General features: G+C 43.5%; 6 protein-coding genes across 9 annotated transcripts; 2 read left to right on the forward strand and 4 right to left on the reverse strand.

Moving 5' to 3' along the window:
• Window positions 1-464: 464 nt before the first annotated feature.
• Window positions 465-5,238, reverse strand: RB195_011643 (uncharacterized protein; the record flags this gene model as incomplete). 2 transcript variants are annotated; one of them, XM_064193161.1, is made up of 5 exons in its annotated part: window positions 465-629; window positions 2,185-2,262; window positions 4,417-4,569; window positions 4,701-4,713; window positions 5,087-5,238. In XM_064193161.1, 5 exons carry the CDS (start codon window positions 5,236-5,238, stop codon window positions 465-467), a joined length of 561 nt encoding a protein of 186 aa, XP_064050743.1. The 2 variants fall into 2 exon arrangements, with proteins under 2 accessions (XP_064050743.1, XP_064050744.1); XM_064193160.1 differs by lacking the exons at window positions 4,701-4,713; window positions 5,087-5,238.
• RB195_011644 (uncharacterized protein) lies at window positions 4,737-6,045 on the forward strand (the record flags this gene model as incomplete). Its single annotated transcript, XM_064193162.1, has 2 exons — window positions 4,737-4,872; window positions 5,981-6,045. The coding sequence occupies 2 exons, from the start codon at window positions 4,737-4,739 to the stop codon at window positions 6,043-6,045; spliced, it is 201 nt and encodes a 66-aa protein (XP_064050745.1).
• Window positions 6,046-6,724: 679 nt separating this feature from the next.
• On the reverse strand, window positions 6,725-7,012 carry RB195_011645 (uncharacterized protein; the record flags this gene model as incomplete). Its single annotated transcript, XM_064193163.1, has 1 exon — window positions 6,725-7,012. The coding sequence occupies one exon, from the start codon at window positions 7,010-7,012 to the stop codon at window positions 6,725-6,727; it is 288 nt and encodes a 95-aa protein (XP_064050746.1).
• Window positions 7,013-7,600: 588 nt separating this feature from the next.
• Window positions 7,601-8,122, reverse strand: RB195_011646 (uncharacterized protein; the record flags this gene model as incomplete). Its single annotated transcript, XM_064193164.1, has 1 exon — window positions 7,601-8,122. One exon carries the CDS (start codon window positions 8,120-8,122, stop codon window positions 7,601-7,603), a length of 522 nt encoding a protein of 173 aa, XP_064050748.1.
• RB195_011647 (uncharacterized protein) lies at window positions 7,601-8,983 on the reverse strand (the record flags this gene model as incomplete). Of its 2 annotated transcripts, XM_064193165.1 has the most annotated exons (4): window positions 7,601-8,165; window positions 8,310-8,392; window positions 8,522-8,627; window positions 8,697-8,983. In XM_064193165.1, 4 exons carry the CDS (start codon window positions 8,981-8,983, stop codon window positions 7,601-7,603), a joined length of 1,041 nt encoding a protein of 346 aa, XP_064050747.1. The 2 variants fall into 2 exon arrangements, with proteins under 2 accessions (XP_064050747.1, XP_064050749.1); XM_064193166.1 differs by lacking the exon at window positions 7,601-8,165 and having other exon boundaries at window positions 8,192-8,627; window positions 8,697-8,956.
• A 3,716-nt stretch (window positions 8,984-12,699) lies between these two features.
• Window positions 12,700-17,010, forward strand: RB195_011648 (uncharacterized protein; the record flags this gene model as incomplete). Of its 2 annotated transcripts, XM_064193168.1 has the most annotated exons (5): window positions 13,143-13,164; window positions 15,266-15,289; window positions 15,395-15,570; window positions 15,651-15,837; window positions 16,934-17,010. In XM_064193168.1, 5 exons carry the CDS (start codon window positions 13,143-13,145, stop codon window positions 17,008-17,010), a joined length of 486 nt encoding a protein of 161 aa, XP_064050751.1. The 2 variants fall into 2 exon arrangements, with proteins under 2 accessions (XP_064050750.1, XP_064050751.1); XM_064193167.1 differs by lacking the exons at window positions 13,143-13,164; window positions 15,266-15,289 and adding an exon at window positions 12,700-12,745.
• Between the last annotated feature and the right edge of the window lie 591 nt (window positions 17,011-17,601).

A 17,601-nucleotide genomic window follows, 5' to 3' on the forward strand; every position in this document is an offset into this window, starting at 1 on the left:
GCAAACCAAGCCTTTCATCCCTCCGGGATCGACAAATTGGTACCAGATTTGTCTGGGAGGATAAAAACACTGACTTGATCATCGGCTGGCCCTCGCAAGTCATTTTAGAGGCCAATACGCGTGCCAAACCCGCAACGATTACGAATTCCAGTAAAACGCGTTGGTGCATCCCAAGTGGATTGACTAACGCCAGTGACTTTATCCTTTTATCTTTTAATACTTTGTTAAAAAGTTTCGTTCTCGATCGAACTTGTTGAATGCTGGAAATAAAATTCACTGACTCATCAGAGCGAACGCGAATGTGTAATTTTTTAACTACTGAACTTATAAACACTAATAAACAACTGCAACCACATCAAAAGGTGCACGCTAAGTTTTTCTTTGCTGAATTTTTCGGTAAATATTTTCAGTAAATGAGCACAACATGCTGCAAAATTTTATTTTTTTAGAATCACAGCAGATTTCTACTGGTCAAGATATCGACCAAGTTTTTTCAGACTTGGAACAGAACCTTCCACCGAGCATGTCATCATCTTGCTTAAGAATTGTAGAATTGAAAGTCTTCTGCCTTTGTCGAATTTGGATTTATTCACGGTGAACGCCACAATATCCACTATATCTTGGTCCACCTTAAACAATACTTCTCAAATGTGCCTCGTTCAAACGTTAAAGCTGTATTTATTTCACATTGCTGTATTGTAAAATTCATACAAGCTCAGAAGGGATACAGGAGCTGTTCTCCAAATACCGTCATAGATGACCTAAGAGTGTCGTACAGACTAGTTGGCGTTTTGAGATGGTAGTGAAATAAAAAACGAAGTAAGTGAAATAAAAAGTAAATAACGTTCTGACTTCAAGCTTGTAAAATCGGATTAAAACGGCTTCAATCACGAAATTGAAAGTGGTTTTGAGATTTTTTCACAAAAAAATAGCGTCAAGTGTGTAGACTAGGAGCATGAGATTATTCACGCTCAATTTCCTCTAGTCGTCAAGAGAAACGACTTGAGAAACAACCCTTGTGTTCGAATTTCCCTACGATGCACTTTGGGACGCGCTATCTCAGCACACGCTCCGAGACTGCGAGCGAGCGACGAAAATCAATGAGGTTCCTTCGACAGTCTACGTAAACAAAACAAATGAATAAGCTTGTGAAGGAACCTGCACATGGGTGGCCCGTAAGAAGGAAGGGAAATTCGATCAGGAAGATCGTGTACTACGCCGTTTTTCAGGGGGATCAAGAGGAAATGAGCGTGATAAAGAGATCAAGATCATATGCAGTCATCAGTTATCATACTGTGTTCACTGTGTTTAGGTCTGAAATTGCACCCACGCTCAAAGTTCTGTGGAGATTTTTCTAAGCTGTAGGCTGGCGGTAAGCTCGAGAATCTTTTTCCGTGCACCGCGAGCTGTGACGGTCCCGAATTCAGCATTTCACTATAAAAGATAAAAGACATAGTCACTGGCGCATCAATCTACTTGGGATGCGCCAACGCAGTTTACTGGAAATCGTAATCATTTATGTTTTTAGAATGCGTGTTGGCCTATACAATGACTCCCGATGTGTCAAAACAGCGTATTTATCCTCTCAGACAAGTCTGGAACTGATTTGTTGACCACGGAGGGATGCAAGTGGTACTTGGTTTGCACTACGGCGGTTTCGTACTCTCGACCGTGTGGCTGCAACGGAACTCTAACCGACTGCGCCACAGCTGACCAGAAAGAAGTACATTAGATGAAATGCTGAATTCGGGATGTAATTTTATTGATGTTCATGGATATGGTTAATATGCACCGTCGACGCCAATAAAAAATGACAGGAGCCGCCTTGAATCCGCCCGGAACGATACACCTCTTTAAACCCCTAGTGATACTACTTTGCAATATTTTAGGCTGTGTCATCTCAACTATGAGGTCATCTTACTTAGACCAATGTTCAGCTCTCGTTAAAGGCATCACCCCACGAATCTGAGGTGGTACGGATTTCAGGTGGAGTATTTGTATACGGGATAGCAGATTATGGAGAGGGATGTGATTCCGTCCATTCCTTCCTAATTACTGTAAAAAAACAGCCCGGAAGATGCGGCGCCGCACAGGGCTGGCACGCTCCAATCGAACTCTTTTTAGAAAATAATGCGCCGGAACGCTTGACGCCTTTGAAGGATTTGAAAAAAACAGTGAACGTACTTGACCCGTCATTACATATACTTCTTTACTCTTGTCTTTCCCGCTAAACTCAAACTTCACCAAGATGTCATCTTCTTTCTGTAATAAGACTTATTTTTGGATGAGTCTCAGGAATTTCCAGAAATTTAATTAGTTGCATGCATTCATCAACGTAGGTGGTTGTGCACCCATCCCGGACACCTCACACCCTGTGAAAGTCCGAAATTTCACAACACTTTTTGATGGATAAAATCGTAATAAAATTCAACCTGATAACTATTGCATAATAAGCCAAATTCTATTGTTTTCTAAAAGAGATGTTTCCATTTCTCGATAAATCGAAGTCCTTGTCCTTCCGAGCAACAAAACGTTGTCAAGATTTCTTGTTTCCCATGAGAATTACAATCGCCGTCAAACGTGTTCAACCGGGCTGAAGCGACGCGAGAGTGACGTTATAGGCGCTCTGTTTCTCTGATGCATACAACGACCGATGTTGTGCTGATAAGCTCCTCGGAGCACCATAATGCCTTTGCAACAGATGTTTTGATGATAATAGGATATGGAATAGATCAAAACGACATGAAGCTTGGCCCAGTTACGTAGGCTCTCGAAGCGGCGCGGTGAAGTTGTCGGATTTCCTCTCGATCATAACCGGGATCGAGTGGGACCTTCGCAAATTGCAACGATGATTGCGACTTAGGGTTTTCTCTCAATCCTAACCGATACGCTCCACCGCAGCACCTCTACAAAATGGGTATATTCGCATTGAAACTGTGGGTTAACGTAACCTGGCCGAATTTTATGCGGTTAAAGGATATTACGATTTTGACGTGGTGTGGAACCAACAGCGAAAGCGTGGAGTTCGGGTGGTAGATTGCGGAGCCCAGCGTAGTTCCGCTCATTTTTCGTGGTAAAAACATCGCGGAAGACGCTGTTTTTGAAGACGATTTCAGTTACGACGCGCCACCGTTTTGCGCCGCATCCAAAAGGTAGCGGTCGAAGATCAGGTATGTCCTCACACCAGCCTATGCAAGCGAGACTAATGAATAGGCTGAGGTTGAGGAGACAGGAACGTGCACGTACAGGGGCGTTATGACGTGCATCGTAGGAATTAGAACGGTTTCACACCGTCTTTTTTTTGCAAGGATTACGGAAAAATGAGAAGAACCACATCGGATTCCGCAATCTACTACCCGAATTATAGTCTGGTCAAAACGACATGAATCACGAGTGTAGTTGCGGTGCATTTGCGTACGCGCTGGAAACGGCGCGATTTAGGCAGCAGTTGGGACCGAGTTGGGACCGTCGCAAACTGCAGCGATGGGTGGTGCCAGCACGGGTTTCAAAACTCTCCTAGCCGCTACGCTCCACCGAGTCGCCTCGAGAGAAGCCGCGTACGCAATTGCGAACGTGCTTCATGTCGTTTTGACCATACTACACACTTCACACAGATAGTTATCGCTCGCTTCTTCGTTTATTCGTACGTCCGTCACGAATTCCCACATACGCACAAAACATAGTTAGGAGTACCTCAAACTTGGATATTTGAACTGAAATGCCTACGAAGGAGGGGCAATGAAGCCGCGTACACAATTGCTTGCGTGTTTCATGTTGTTCTGACCCTACTATACGTTCCGCGCCACGTCAAAATCGTGATTTGCTGAATTTATGTAAATGCAACGAGCTTCGCATCGTTCTGACCCGCCTATACAATATTGTGTAGGCGTTACCACTCGAAGCGGTGCAATAACTCTACCCTCGATCTCTGAGTCACTAGCAGCGTTAAAATGATAAGCTCGGAATTATAGTTGGGTGAAAACGACTTGGAGAACGGTCAGCGCTCGAAGCGGCGCGTTGGAGCGTAGCGGTTGGGATCGTGTAACGAGCCTCGCTACCGCCGTCTCGTTTCTGCAGTTCGTCATGGTCCCACCTCGATTCAAACCGCTGTCTCCACCGCACCGCTTCGAGCGCTAACGCAACTGTCCGTACTTCATGTCGTATTGACCTGAGTATAACTGTGAGCGGTTGAAGATGCCATCGCATATGTAATGTTGCTTCACAAGTCAAATCTTTTCGGCTACAACTATAATTTACTCATTTACTGCGATTCAATCCACCTCCTTAACAAATTACCACGCTGATGAATGTTCACGTTTCACTTTTGTTAGTACGCCTTCCTCACATGTTGCGAAAAAGAATGAGAGTGAAATCATTTTGAAGCTCAACTATTCAACATAAACAACAAAAACGCACCAGTTTCAGGCCCAGATAACTTTCCATATTTTCCACTACAGAGGAAGGAGCTTTACTGACGAAACCTTCGTAGAATTTTTTGCTTTTCCACGTACATTTTGTGTTAGCATAACCAATAAAAGTGCAAAGAGCAATGAATAAAATGTAGCGCATCTAAACATTATTTATAGATGAAAGTGGAGATACGATACTTTTGTTGTTTGAAGAAGTAAAGCTCAGATTGTTCTGTCAAAAATGGATATGTGCAGCTCTCATATTCTATGGAACAGACCTAACCAACCAACCTTAATGGTATCCCTAGTGAAAATAGTTCATTCTTTATGACTCATATCACATTACAATCGAGTCGAAATCATCTGATTCCCATTCGTCGTGCTGCGTTTTCGTTTTCAAATCGACGTCCTGCAACGAAAACTCAGCAGACATTTGATGACGGGACGCTCAATACGAAGACCGGTGAGTTGTGACCTGACCTGTAAGCTAATAGATTGCAGCCAGTTTTGACTTCTTCTTGTCAAAACAATATATATTAGTAACAACAACTAAAGGTAGCATTATGATGAGAGAAGTGCAACCTCATATAGTTGACACCAACTATGTTCAACCAGCGGTGACGACGTGACGTGACGCGTGCGTCGTACGGCCGTTATACGGCCCCCGTTCGACATACAGTCTCTCATTCTGTTTCCAGGATGATCGTACATCGGAAAGGAATTTCCGAAATTCTAGTCTATATATTCCCATCAGGCAGGTGTAGCGCAGTCGTTTAGAGGTCATCTTTGGCAGCACGGTCGACCCTCCAGAGCCAGCCAAGCCTTTCATCCCTCTGGGATCGATGGATTGGTACAAGAATTGTCTGGGAGAATGAAAACGCTGATTTTGATGCTTGGCTGGCCCCTGAAAGACAATGTACAGGCCCAACACGCGTTCCAAAAACCCCAACGACCACAAATTGTAGTGAAACGCGTTGGCGCATCGCAAGTGGATTGATACGCCAGTGACTTTATCCTTTATCCCTTTGTATTCCCAGCGGAAATCGCTGCTCTTTACAGATTCCGTAATTGCCTAACTTCGTTAAAGAATAGTCAAGAGATCAACGAAGGCGCAACGTGATGATGCAACAGGACAAGACGCAAAAAAGCAACTTGAGGAACAAAAAAGTTGGTATGAACTCTAAAGTGAGGCGATTCTCTTACCTACTTGCAAAAGAACAGGAGCATGAAAAGACGTGGATGAACATGTTTTCCACGAAATATGTTTTGTTTCTGAACGTGTTCTTTCGTGTAATTTCAATCTAATACAGGTCGATTCCCGTATGGAATCGTTTGACCGCGCTCGATCACGGTACCTCAAGTACGTGCATGTTCGAATTCAAATTGAAGGTTCTGTTCAAAATAGTCATTTCTATTTTTTCCACAGGATAAACACACAACAGATAAAGAAGTAAGTGGGTTCTTCTGGTTCTTTTACGTTTTTTTTTTTTCGTTTCCAGTTTCTTTGGAAAAGTAGTTTTAGTGGGAAGTTGAAAAAAATCTGTTTGTTGATGAATTAAGTAACTTTTTAGTGTCATCGCAAAACTTAGTCGAGGAATGGATTATGGATGGTGAAACCGGAAAGTGTAGTGAGTAACATTTCTACGGACCTTTTCTTATGGTTTCTTTTCTGAAGTTAATGACTTGAAGGATTACAAAATGTGCTTTGTACAGTACCAGTGTAGAGACAAAGTTTCTTTATCAGTTCCTTCTGTTTGACATCCTCTGTACGTTCCCTCTATTGGACAACAAAAAAGTTCGATTGCGTGCCAGAGTCGCTCAGTGGTTCCCTCTTTCGTGTGGAACACGAAGAGCATCATAATTTTCTTTGAAGGACTTCGTGAAGAAATCCGACCATCGGGTCGGCGGTCTTCCTATAATGCGGGAACCTAGTCGCTCACGTCTCTGGTACAACGGTTGTCATCAAAGCGCATCATGTGCCCGGTCCACCTTATTTTACTTTCCTTGGCAAACGCGGTGGCGTCTCTAATCTTCGATCGTGACGTAGGAGAGAACTTCGAATCCCGTTCCTCACTTGCGTGAAACGGGATACTCCTAGCATCATTCTCTCAATTGCGCGTTCAATGACGTTCACCGCGTTTTCTTCCTGCATGCGAAATGCCCAGGTTTCCGAAACATAGATCAAAGCAGGATGTACGGTGGTGTTGAAAAGGTGAGCACGGAGCCGGGTATTCCTGGTCTTCTTCATCACATCCTCGATGCTCTTATATGCTCCCCAAGCCGCTCTTCTCCTCCTGCACAGCTCGGGGGTCAGGTCATTCATCATGTTCAACTCCCGACCCAGATAAACGTAGCTGGTGCATTCGGATATGTTCGTTCCGTTGAGCGTGAATGGGGCATCCGAGACCCATCCGTTCCATCTTCGTCTTTTGTAGATTCAGCTGAAGACCGATGCATCCACATGTTTCGTCAAATTCGGTCAGCATTCGTTCCGTTTGGCTGATGCTAGGTGTTATCAGTACGATGTCATCAGCAAAGCGCAAATGGTGTAGCTGCCGACCATCAACCTTCACTCCCATGTTGTCCCATTCCAACTTTCTCATTGCGTTCTCGAGGGTGGCTGTGAATATTTTGGGTGGAATTGTATCACCTTGTCGAACTCCCTCTTCACGTCAATGATGATATCCTTGTAGAATGGCGAAATTCCGGTCGTGAAGTTGCTGTACAACTCTCAAAGTACCTTTATGTACTGAGTAGGGACGCCTTGGTTGTCCAAGGCTTCCACGACCGCTTCCGTCTCAACTGAGTCAAAGACCTTTTTCAAGTCGATGAAGGTGAGACAAAGCGGCATCTTTTACTCTCGTGATACCTCGATGACTTTCGAAACAGTGTGAATGTGGTCAATCGTGCTGAATCCTTTTCGAAACCCTGATTGCTCGCATGGCTGTCCTTCATCCAAGACTTTCAATCCTATTAAGGATCACTCTTGTAGAGGGCTTGTAGATGACGGACAGTAAGCAGATTGGGCGATAGTTGTCGATGTCATGTCCCTTTTTATACAACAACACGGTCTTGCTGGTCTTCCACTGCCTAGGAACCTTGCATTCCGACAGGTAACGTGTTAAGAGCCTCGCCAGGGTTTTGATGAGTACTGACGGAAGGTTCTTCAGGTGTTCTGGTCTTATTCTGTATTATTCGGGACCGGGTGCCGTACGATTTCTTACCGACATGATAGCATGTCGTATTTCGGACGGAAGAACCTCTGGAATGACTTGTCCATCTTCCCTCAGATGGTGAGGAGGCAAGTGGACATGGCTGTCGAAGAGATCAGAGTAAAAGTCGTAGATGATTTTCTCCATCCCTCTTCTCGATGCAATGGTTGTTCCCTTCGGGTTCCGGAGAGTGGTCATCGTCGTTTGGCGACTGGCGAAGTCTCGACGGGCATAGCGAATGCTTCTCCCCGCCTCTGCAGCTTCAGCCAGCACTTCTGCTCTTCTCTCTTTAAGGTCTTCCTTTATCGCCTCTCTGCAAAGCCTTGCGAGCTCGGAAGTGAGTTCTTGGTTCCCTGCGGCTCGTGCTGCTCCACGCTGTCGTATCAGCTCAAGAATTTCAAGAGACAGGCGTCTCTTGGTGGTTTCAGAACTCTCAGCCTTCTTCGCGCAGTCGTGAAGGTGTTCAATGAGCCGGTCGTATTCCTCGTCGATGTTGTCCATTGCGGAATCTTCCCAGAAGCCGGCTAGCGTAGCGAAGAGATCCCTGTTAATGATGGTTCCGGGATTTCGCTATCTGAATTCGGCGGCTTTCTCCTCTCTCCTTGCGAAGGAAAATCTTTTTCGAAGGAGGCGATGGTCCGATCCCGTATGGAGCTTTGGCACAACAGCGACGTCCGTCAGGCAGAACCTTTCATTGACGATGATGTGGTCTATTTCATTACGGTACCCTCCACCGGGTGACTCCCACGTCCAGCGTAAAGAAGAGGGCTTCTGAAATTGCGAGTTCCCATGGATGGTCTTAGTCGTCATGATGAACTCGGAGAGCCTCTCTCCCTGGTCATTCCATTGTAGGCCGTGGGTCCCGATGTAAACTTCCTCCGGCGTTCTTCTTGGGCCAACCTTAGCGTTGAAATCGCCAATTATGGCCTTGTAGGAGGCATGATCTTCTCGGTAGAACTTTTCCAGGTCCATATAGAAAGCTTTGACTTCTTCTTCTTCTTCGTAGCTTGATGTTGTAAGCGACGAAGATAGTCAAAGCTGGCGTTAGACCACATCTTCTCGTCTGCAGACGTACGATTCAGGTTTTTGTTGTTCGAAAGAGTCGATTTTCTTTGCCATACTCGTGTTGACGAGGACGCCAACTCCACCAACACCTCTACTGTCGCATGTTCCTAAGAACAGTTCTTCCCCAGTTACATATACGGCGTTGAGAGGATGAGGTCGTCTCGTCTCGGTCAGTCCGATGACGTCGTACTTGATCTTCTTGGTTTGCACCATGAGATCCCTGGCCGCTCCCGATGCAAGCGTACGTGCGTTACAAGTACAGATCGTCATCCTAGTCCTTTTCCGTTTCTGTAGCATATATGACCCCTGCAATCCTGTTCTTCCTGTAGCTACCGTACCAGGATTTCCTACAGAGTCAGGAGACTTCTATTATAGTGACATGCGTAAAATCTTTAAACCCATTGGCAGGTTGCAATCCTCTAGTTTCGTGAGTTTCTGGGAGAACTTTGCGTTCTCCCAAAAACTCATGAAACTAGAGGATTGCAACCGGAGTGGACATATGGAGCTTATTTGTTGGAGGCGACTCCAAACCGACTCCGTTGCACCTCGCTGTCACTCGGTTGCAGGCTTTTGGCCGGACCGACGTGCGGGATACAAGAATGTCATGAGTCAGCCCTGGCTCAGCAGGAACGAGGAGTCCATCCCCCGAATCCACCCGCGTCTCTTGGCAAGCACAAGGTCGCTTTTGGTCCGCGATTAGCCCCCTATCCGCGACTAACCCACGGATCTCCCGCACTAGAGGGATCACAGCAGGTTAGTCGCGAAGCTACGTGGCGCGCCACCCGGAGACTAAACTCAGTTTAGTTCGATCTCTATTAATTGAAAACTACAGATGGTGTAAAAAAAAATTTTTGATGATCAGGATGAGTCTACCTTATCCCCCAAAGTTTCTGTGCTTGACACGACACGCTTTCTGCGTCTCTTTTCTCCACCATACAATCTGAACAAAATCACATGAATCTCGCTGGATTTATGTAAGCGGCTACGCTCGAACCAGCGCAGTGTATCTAATGGTTAGGATTTTTGGGAGTCTCGCAAAGTGCAGCGATGAGTACTGCTCCAGCAAAGGTCCCGTCGATCCTAACTGTTGCCTCCCATCGCACCGCTTCGAGTGCAGCCGCTTACGCAACTGCGCCAAGCCTCGTGTCGTTTTTCCCGTCTGTGCCTTAACCTGATCGAAATCGCGACACTGCTGCGAATGGATTTCTGATCCCATAACTTGTGGATTAGTGGTTGTGTTCTAGGCGTTTTTAAATGATGCCAAATCAATTCCGCATAACCATACACCATACTCTAATAATAATAATAGTCGGTCTAATAACTTAGGACTTGTGGTGTAATCACATCAAAACTCCAAATTTTAGGATACAACTGTTCCTCAAGAAACTAGCCTTTAAGTAGAGAAGAGAGTTTCAAGGGAGAAAAAGGAGATGAATTGGAGATTAGGTCTGCAGCTCCCTCTTTTTCCAACTCTGCAGAAGAGTTCAATTTATTATACAAATGTCGTGGACTGAGTGAATAGCTGTTATCAGCGATCTATCAGGTTAAAGTCTAGGTCAGCTAATATCAAAAAGTTCACCACTGTTCTTGGAATACTGCCGTAGCACGCAAAACCTCACGAAAATTATCAAGGAAGTGATTTTATTTTTTATTTTAGCAAATTTAGATTCTTTTTTGCGTATTAGTATGGTGAGGTGACCGGTTAAAGAAGGGAAGTCCCATGCAGAATCCTTTTTACAAGTCCACAGCCCTACAGTAGAACTGCGGTTTCCAAGGTTTGGGTAACCAACTAAGCACATCATTATCACTTTTTTTCACTCAAGATTAGTTGAGTTCTCGAATTTATGGTAGAACGTTCAGTCGGAAGCCGTATCGTGGTAGCTGGTATGGCAGCCGATCCTTGGCCTCCTACGGAAGAGTCGAACGGAGAGAAAGGAGAGAAAAAAGAAAAACAGAAGTCGTCGACTAGTGAGAAAGAGAAGAAGGTAAGAGTATTGTCTTCATAACCTCATAAACATAACCTTAGTTTTCATAAGTTTTATGTTCATAAAATATTACGCGTAAAATGTCAAAATACCGATAAATTACTTGTTTTTTAGAAGTGAGGAAAAAGGACGCTATATAGTTGAACCCGGACGCATCCCGAAAAATTTTCTGACTATCATCATATGAAATTCCATGACTGTTCTGCAATGATAATCGCGTGATTTGTTACAAAAGTGTGAAATGTACTGGCTTACGTCACTTGTCATAGTTAATAAAGTATTTTTGAGGATCTTACAACTTGTTTTCTGGGCTGAGTGCGATTAAAAGCAGTGTATAGGGAAATTGAGGATGTTGGGAATTTCCACGAAGAGGTAAGGGAAGGGACGTGTTAGTGTGAGAAACGGTCCCATTCTCCCAACGTCGCAGCTTGTTACAGGCAATAGGACGACGGGAATCTGTAACACGTTCATGACAACGTTGTTGAGATTGAGAACCTTCTGCTTGTTTGAGTTATATTCGTTGGATTGTAGGCAACGTGGTGGCCTGCATTCTATTGCGTAGTGAGTTGCATCGTTGGAGAGACGGAATCATACAAGGCTATTTCACATGCATTTTCCTTGATTACTAAGGCGGACTGGGCGTGATTACTCCTGACCCCTAACACTATTTCTTTGTGAGAACTGCCAAACATCCTCCAATTTCTTAAGACAATACCTTTAATCTGAGTGTGCGTTTTCCACCTCAGCCTCCTCAAGGTGCTATTTCTCAAATATTTAGACACATCCTTGGTTGTCTTGTTGGGTCGCTGATGAAACCTTGGTAACTCTTTTAGACCCTCATGTTGACCACTTATTGTATTCTTAAAGGCATCACTCCACGTATCTGAGGTGGTACGGATTTCAGGTGGAGTATTCGTATACGACTATGGAGAGGGAGGTGATTCCGTCCATTTCTTCCTAATTGCCGTAAAAAACGGCCCGGAAGATGCGGCGCCGCACAAGGCTGGCGCGCTCCAGTCGAACTCCTAGAAAATAGTGCGCCAGAACGAATGAAGTCGTATCTTCCGGGCCGTTTTTTTACGGCAATTAGGAAGAAATGGACGGAATCACCCCCTCTCCATAGTCTCCCATCCCGTATACGAATACTCCACCTGAAATCTGCACCACCTCAGATTCGTGGGGTGATGCCTTTAAAGACGAGATTACAGCTATCACTGCCGTTGTTAATCGATTCCTGATCAATTTCAATGTAATATTATAAGGATATGTTGTACATGAATGATTTTCATGCCAATACTTCCAGATAATTTAGCTCCGATACTAAATTCTAATCCGGTACCAAAGGATTACTTTTCTATTCACATTTTTGATCTCGATATCATTGATCTGGATATCAATGAAAGTCGTTGTATGGTCGTTTCTTCCCGCAAAAAGAAGGATGTGGAATTCAATGATAACGCGAATTAATACTTACGTTGTGTTGTGGAATTCTTTTTTTTTGACGAGAACATTAATATCTTATCAGAGTCACAGTAACCACCCAATTCCTTGGTCATCCAATTTTAGACTACATATTCTGCGTCTATTTGTATCTCACTTTCGAATATTGATTTTTGATCTGAATCTTCTTTTACGCGGATTTATGTAGATGAGTAGGAATAACGCTATTCTATCCATGAGAAACTTTACAAAAGCCTAAAACACTTTTCGTTTTTCAGTAACAATCTGCAAAGATGACCAGATTTCGATTTTAGTATTTCTCTCTTCGGACAACACTTTATAATCTGGAAAAAACGTGAAGAATTAGCCTCACTAATCCTTCCGGTCAACTCGTATGTTTTCAATATCCCCAAAAATCTTCTGGATTAGCCTATATTCGAGATCATCAGCCTATGGTAGATAGGTCACAACGACTGGTTATAGTGTGTCGAATTCATTATAACCGCAGCGGCAAAAGGATTATTTGTGTAGTGAACTAGTTGGTCGATCATTTCACCTCAACTGACGCATTTCGTGCGGTTCACATAGATGGCGATAATTTCCCACCTGATACTGCTCTCATTAGCCGTATACGGTAAGTAAAAACCTCAGCTCAGTTGGAACTTTTTGTTTGTTTCTATCTTAAAATTTGTTTTCTTGAATTGATGATCTATTCTACAGTAACTCTTGGTTTGTATAGAAATACATACTTAATGTCTTTGAGATTTTGAATTGCGATGTTAAGCAGGAACTTGACAATCACCAAAACGAAAACACTATATTGGCCGAAAAGTACGTTATAAAACGAAGATTACTGGAAAACCCCGAAAATTCCGCTAAGTTTGAATTCATTAGCGTGGGTGGCATCAGACGCGTCGCGGCCATCTGATTAAAGGCAGTGTACCATTAATCTGACGTGGTATGGACTCTTAAAGGCATCACCCCTCAAATCTGAGGTGGTGCAGATTTCAAGTGGAGTATTCGTATACGGGATGGGAGACTACGGAGAGGAAGGTGATTCCGTCCATTTTTTCCTAATTGCCGTAAAAAACGGCCGGAAGATGCGGCGCCGCACGAGACTGGCGCGCTCCAATCGAACCTCTTGTACGAAATGGTGCGCCAAAACGAATGAAGCCGTATCTTCCGGGCCGTTTTTTACGGCAATTAGGAAGAAATGGACGGAATCACCCACCTCTCCGTAGTCTCCCATCCCGTATGCGAATACTCCACCTGAAATCTGCACCACCTCAGATTCGTGGGGTGATGCCTTTAACAGAAAGCTTCTATACGGGCTCGTAGATTGGTTTGGATTGGAAATTATTTCTTGAAATTTATTCGAGAACTACGTGGTTCCACTCATCTCTCCGTGATCTTCGTTAGAAACGCCATGGGAATCGCTTTACATCTTACAAGGTGCGTGAGAACGCGCCTCTATGTACACGTTCCGTTCCCCTCAGCAGTCTACTCATTAGTTTAACTTGAATAGGCTGGTGGGAAGACCTTATTAATCCTCGAAGGCTCGTTGTGCTGTGCGTGTGCAAAGGTGGCGCGTGCAACGCAAGCCGTCGCAAAAAAAAAAAACGGCGGCTTCCGGGCCGTGTCTCAATCGACTACGAATGGAAGGGCAGAACCACCTTGTTATCCACAAACTATGACCCTGTATAGAAGTTTTCCATGGAAAATCTAAACCACGTCAGATTCTTGGTACGCTGCCTTTAAAGGCAACATTCTACGAAATTGAAGACGTTGAGATCTCTTCAAGAAAAAATAAGGTTAGGGATGCAGGACAGGGAGTGATTTCAAAATAATTAGGGAGAATGAGCGTGTCTACGCGCAGTTTTCTTCAATTTCTCTCGACTTCTTCCATTTTTCTATCTATTTTTCAAATGGATTTTTCTACGAGGAACTTCATGGCAGCACCTTTGTGTGCAGTTCGGTTCTCTCAGCAGCGTATTCATCTTTTTCACTTGAATAGGCTGCTGGAAAAATTCCAATCTGAATATCTTCCGTCCGCTAGCACAAGCGGCTTGCGTTCGGAGGCGACGCGTCATAGGGTGTCTCGTAGACAGATTCTTGCAGAAAGGTTGTTTTCCACGTCGTTTCTCGGAACGATTAGGGGAACCTGAACGTGAACGCGCTCAACACTCTCAGCCTAAACCCCTAAACGAATGTTTTCCTGTAGAGTTCTCTGAACCATCAGTTTCGTGCTACGCTGTGTTTGAAGGCAGCATACCACGAATCTGGCGTGATGAGGGAATCCACGGCAAAAGCTAGAGATGGAGTTGTAGATTGCGGGATCAGAGGTGGTTCTGCTCACCTCTCCTTAATCGTCTTGAAAAACGGCGTGGGAACCGCTTTAGTTCTTGCAAGGGGACCACAACTTGTACATAGAGGAGACGAGGGACGTTAGAATGCTCCTCTATGTACAAGTTCTGGTCTCCTCAGCAACGTACTCATAGGTTTGACTTGAATATGCAGTCGAGGAGAACTCACTGGCTTTCGACCGCTGTGCAGCTGGATGCGGCGCGTGTAAAAATGTGGACCGTTGTAACTGAAAACGTCACGAAAAACGGAGTCTCCACATTGTTTTTTTCTAAGATTAGGGAGAGATGAGCGGAACAACCCCTAATCCCGTGTTCTACGACCCCGTATAGAGTTTGTCCTTCGGAAATCCATACTACGTCAGAGTCGTGGGGTGAAGCCTTTAAGAGATGTTCGGTGCCGAACATATGTTTCGAAAGCATGTAAAAAAATGAGTAAGTCAGTAATAAATATGCTCAACTGGGATTTCGAGTTTTCTCCTGGAAGACAACCCTTTTTTAGATACCTTCAGTACTCACAGTAGTCCGTGCCGCTCCCACTGATTACATTTTTTCCTACGAAATTTCTGTTTGATTTCATTCTATCCAATTACCAGTCGAGAGCGCCGTTCTTTTTTCAAATCAAACAGTTTTTTTTTCAAAATAGAAGGGTGAGAAGCCATATGCAAGTTTTGGCTTCTTATTCGGCTTACTATTGACTTAGATAATTTCAAGCTAATAGTACTGAAACCTATGATATTCTTCTGTTTCCACAGTTTCCTCAGGAATCTTTTTCTAAAATTATCGTTGGATAGCGGCACTCCTAAAAGAAGGACAAGGTGAAATATAAAATTAAGTGGAACCGGTTAAAATTCGGTTCAAACATCCACAGTGTGCAAATTTATGCAATTATTTTAGACCAATTAGAAAAATAAACAATTTAGCATCTTCTTATGCGGATATCATGGACGGAAAAGAGTCTCCGACTGCTGAAAACCAATTCGACATCTCTCCGCAATCGATGTCGGTGGATACAATTGGAAGACTTGGAGAGAACAACGATATATATGCATCAGCGACAATAAATGATGATTCGTATCGTTACCCATTGACGGCTTATGTATGTTTACGTGTTTGTTTACGTTGTGTTACTCTTTTACCATACTCATCGCACCTAAAAATTACAATGTCACATTCCAGCGCTCACCAGGATACCCAATGATGTCACCTTATTATGGTAGTATACCGTATCTTAACAGAATGAACACACCTTTCAACCGTTTTGGATACCAGCAGTTCAATCGATATCCGTTCGTTGGTCAAGCTGGAATGTATCCACAGTTCAATCAAAACCAGTGGAGGAGTGCATATAATCCCCTAGCAACTAGTATGCTTCATTCATTTTCTTCAAAAACGGCGTTTCAGTGTTATTCCTTTGGGGAGGGGGACTTCCATGCATAGTCGAAGAAAACGACTTGAAAAAGGGTGTAGTTAGGCGTAGGCGTCTGCGGGCAACATGGGACCCTTACCCTTCTCTGCGATTTTTAGCACCTTAGTGGGCATGAACGACACAACTCTCATAGCCCATCATGAATGCGGACATCAAAGCAAAGGCTGTTTTCTCGATGATTTTTTTCTTTTTTATATTTTTCATGGCAGTTGTATGCTGAGGAAGCTGCATCGCGCAGAAAATATCCAGGAAAAAGAGACAGAGAAACTGTGCCGTACTAGGAATTACCCCGCCCATTTTCCAACAGTAGAAATATGTAGGGGGTGTGAATTTAGGAATAAAATATATTATATAAAATATATATATATAGTATGCAAAATTGTATGCGATTATTTGTAAGAAAGCGGGGAAAATTAAAATTATTCTTCTCAAAAACATCTATACTCGTCACTACATAGTTTAGCATTAAAATTTTTGTGAACGAGATTCTTGCGAATCGATCGATATCTTTAAAAACAACATTCCACGAAATTGACAATGTTAGAGTCTCTGCCCAAAAAAATTGCTTTAGAGGTGTATACTACGAGTATGAGCTTGTTGACGTTCAATTCCCTTAGTCATCCTTAAAAGCGACGGGAGAAACGGACTTGTTGTACGAATTTTCCTACGACGCACCTATAACGCTTATGATGACACCTTTGTACATGTGGCAATTCCTTCAGCGATCTACCCATTGGTTTTCCCTGAGGCCGCAGGGGAAACCCTCTCGTTTTCAGACCTGTTTGTGTAGTCGTCGTAAGGCGCCTCGTAGGGAAATTCGGACACTAAGAACCTCGCTCTCCACGACGTTTTTTTGGAACGATCAAGTGGAATTGAACATTATCATGTTATTTTGGTCTACACACTTAACTCTGGCTTTTCGTTAAGCGATCGCAACATCCTTCATTTAGTAGTTTTCTAATTTTAAAGCATCTTTTAATACTGCTTCCAAATATTTAAATTTATGTGGAGAAACTAATCCTAGCTGTTTTAGATTCGGACATTCAATTTTCCTATCTGATGACTCATCCACAGGCAGCAATGACTTATCAGAACTTAGCATATAACTAGGATATATTTTCAATCACTACCTAGTAATTATAAGTAATTATTTGTATATATAGTTGTTTTGTGTATAATTGTATTGTATTAATTTTGTGTGAACATTTAAATTAAACTTTTACTGGATGTATTTTGTGAACTTGAACGCAGAAGGATGATTTTTTTTCTTAAAATGCAGAAGTATGGTGATTGATCGGATAAATCTTCAAGTTACCACATAAAATTACCACTATCCTGGAATATTTCACATGAACTCAGCCTTTTCACTGTCGCTTCTTTATGAATGCATATCTGAGAGGAAATGACGTCGAATTTCCGGAATTCTTCACCCGGATGACCGCGGCATGGTTGTCGCTGGGAACATACCTCTGTTTGATGGATTCTCCCTCCACGCTCTACCGTGTTCCTCTGTCGGAGTCATATCCGTCCTGCAGTCTAGACGAAGGATTTTGCCGCCGCCTTCATTTTCTGGTTGAGATTCTAGAAATTCGAGAATCCTGAGCCGCTTTTAGAATTCCATGGACGATGTGAAGATGAAATAAGGATGATCATCCTAAAAATGTTCAAATATGAGAACAGACAAAAGCCAGTGTTCAAAGA

The sequence above is a fragment of the Necator americanus genome, chromosome III (assembly GCF_031761385.1).
Source record: "Necator americanus strain Aroian chromosome III, whole genome shotgun sequence".
Classification (NCBI taxonomy): domain Eukaryota; kingdom Metazoa; phylum Nematoda; class Chromadorea; order Rhabditida; family Ancylostomatidae; genus Necator; species Necator americanus.